Here is a 1,272-nt window from a genome sequence, read left to right as displayed (position 1 = left end):
AAGCAGTAAATAACCCTTTGACTGAAATACGCACGTACTCCTCACACATCGACATCCATAGAAATGTCACACACCTATTGTACCAATTTATGGGAATCTGAATGGCGTCGTACACCCAATAACAAACTGAGAGAAATAAAAAATACTACCGAATACTGGCCTAAACCCCATACATCAAATCGCAAAGATGAAGTAGTTATCAATAGATTACGTATAGGTCACTCAAAGATGTCCCATGGACATCTTATGCGCAGAGAAGAACCAGCAATGTGCCTAACCTGCGGAGAACCTCTCACAGTCAAACACCTCCTTATCCACTGCCGTATCCATATAGATACCAGAAAAAGTCTAAAATTGCCCGACAACCTCTTTGAAGCCCTCAGCCCTATACATGACAACACCAACAAAATAATCATATTTTTAAAACAAATTTATATGTATAATTTAATTTAAGAATTTATTGTAAAAATATACTCTATTATGTACTAATTACCAATTTTTGTTGCAAGCTAATAACCCAGTAGTTGATGCTGTACCATGAATAAAAAAAAAAAAAAAAAAAAAAAAAAAAGATATTATTCATAGGTACTTGAAACTTCAAAAGATTATTATATTATATCGTATACACACAATGACATTTTCAAATGCGATTTTTCCGGAAAAATGAAGTCAACCAATTCTGTATTAATAAAAGGCAACTAAATCTAACCTATCGATTTTAAATAAATAAGAATTGACTTGATCAAATATAATAACTATTATTTAATAATTAGTACCAATCCGGCAATCCCAATGTTTTTTTTTTAAATTTGTATTTATGAACTGAATGTTATATACTTAATCGCTATGGTAATAATTAATGTAATATGTAAATTCTATACGTGTGACAAAATAGCATTCATAAAGTTTACATTTCGTTATGTGATATATTTTACGTATTTTTTTTTTTTTTTAGATAATTTGTTTTCAATGACGTTGTCTGATTCAACGATTTGTAGTAGTCTTTGTCATCATGTTTGAAATTACAATTGAGTTCAACGCATCTAAATAAAAATATATATTTAAAGATAATTTATTATATAATAATTAAATATAATTAGTTCGTACTTCATTGATACACTTTCTCTCTTATTCAGACCGTACATGAGCGCATACAACGATCTAGCAAATGCGTAACAACACAAGCGATTTGGAGGAGGTGAACCTTCACTGTCAACTACCTGGCGCGGATGCAGCTTTGCGTAGCCCTTTGGTGAAAATCGACCTTCGCGA

The 1,272-nt window shown here is 31.3% G+C and overlaps 1 protein-coding gene across 4 annotated transcripts in view; it reads right to left on the bottom strand.

Annotated features, from left to right (window-relative positions):
* Positions 1-922: 922 nt before the first annotated feature.
* The window catches only part of LOC100168229, a 396,335-nt gene continuing 395,985 nt past the window's right edge, over positions 923-1,272 (bottom strand). For all 4 annotated transcript variants that reach the window (XM_029489231.1, XM_029489229.1, XM_029489230.1 and 1 more), the window contains 2 exons: positions 1,108-1,272; positions 923-1,043 (listed from right to left, as the gene is read on the bottom strand). In XM_029489231.1, coding sequence (XP_029345091.1) covers positions 932-1,043; positions 1,108-1,272 — 277 coding nt within the window. In that variant the 3' untranslated portion in view covers positions 923-931. The remainder of the gene's footprint in view (positions 1,044-1,107) is intronic.

This window comes from Acyrthosiphon pisum, chromosome A2, assembly GCF_005508785.2.
Source record: "Acyrthosiphon pisum isolate AL4f chromosome A2, pea_aphid_22Mar2018_4r6ur, whole genome shotgun sequence".
NCBI lineage: Eukaryota > Metazoa > Arthropoda > Insecta > Hemiptera > Aphididae > Acyrthosiphon > Acyrthosiphon pisum.
Note: the sequence above shows the minus strand (reverse complement) of the source record. Positions and strands in the feature narration are given on the sequence as shown.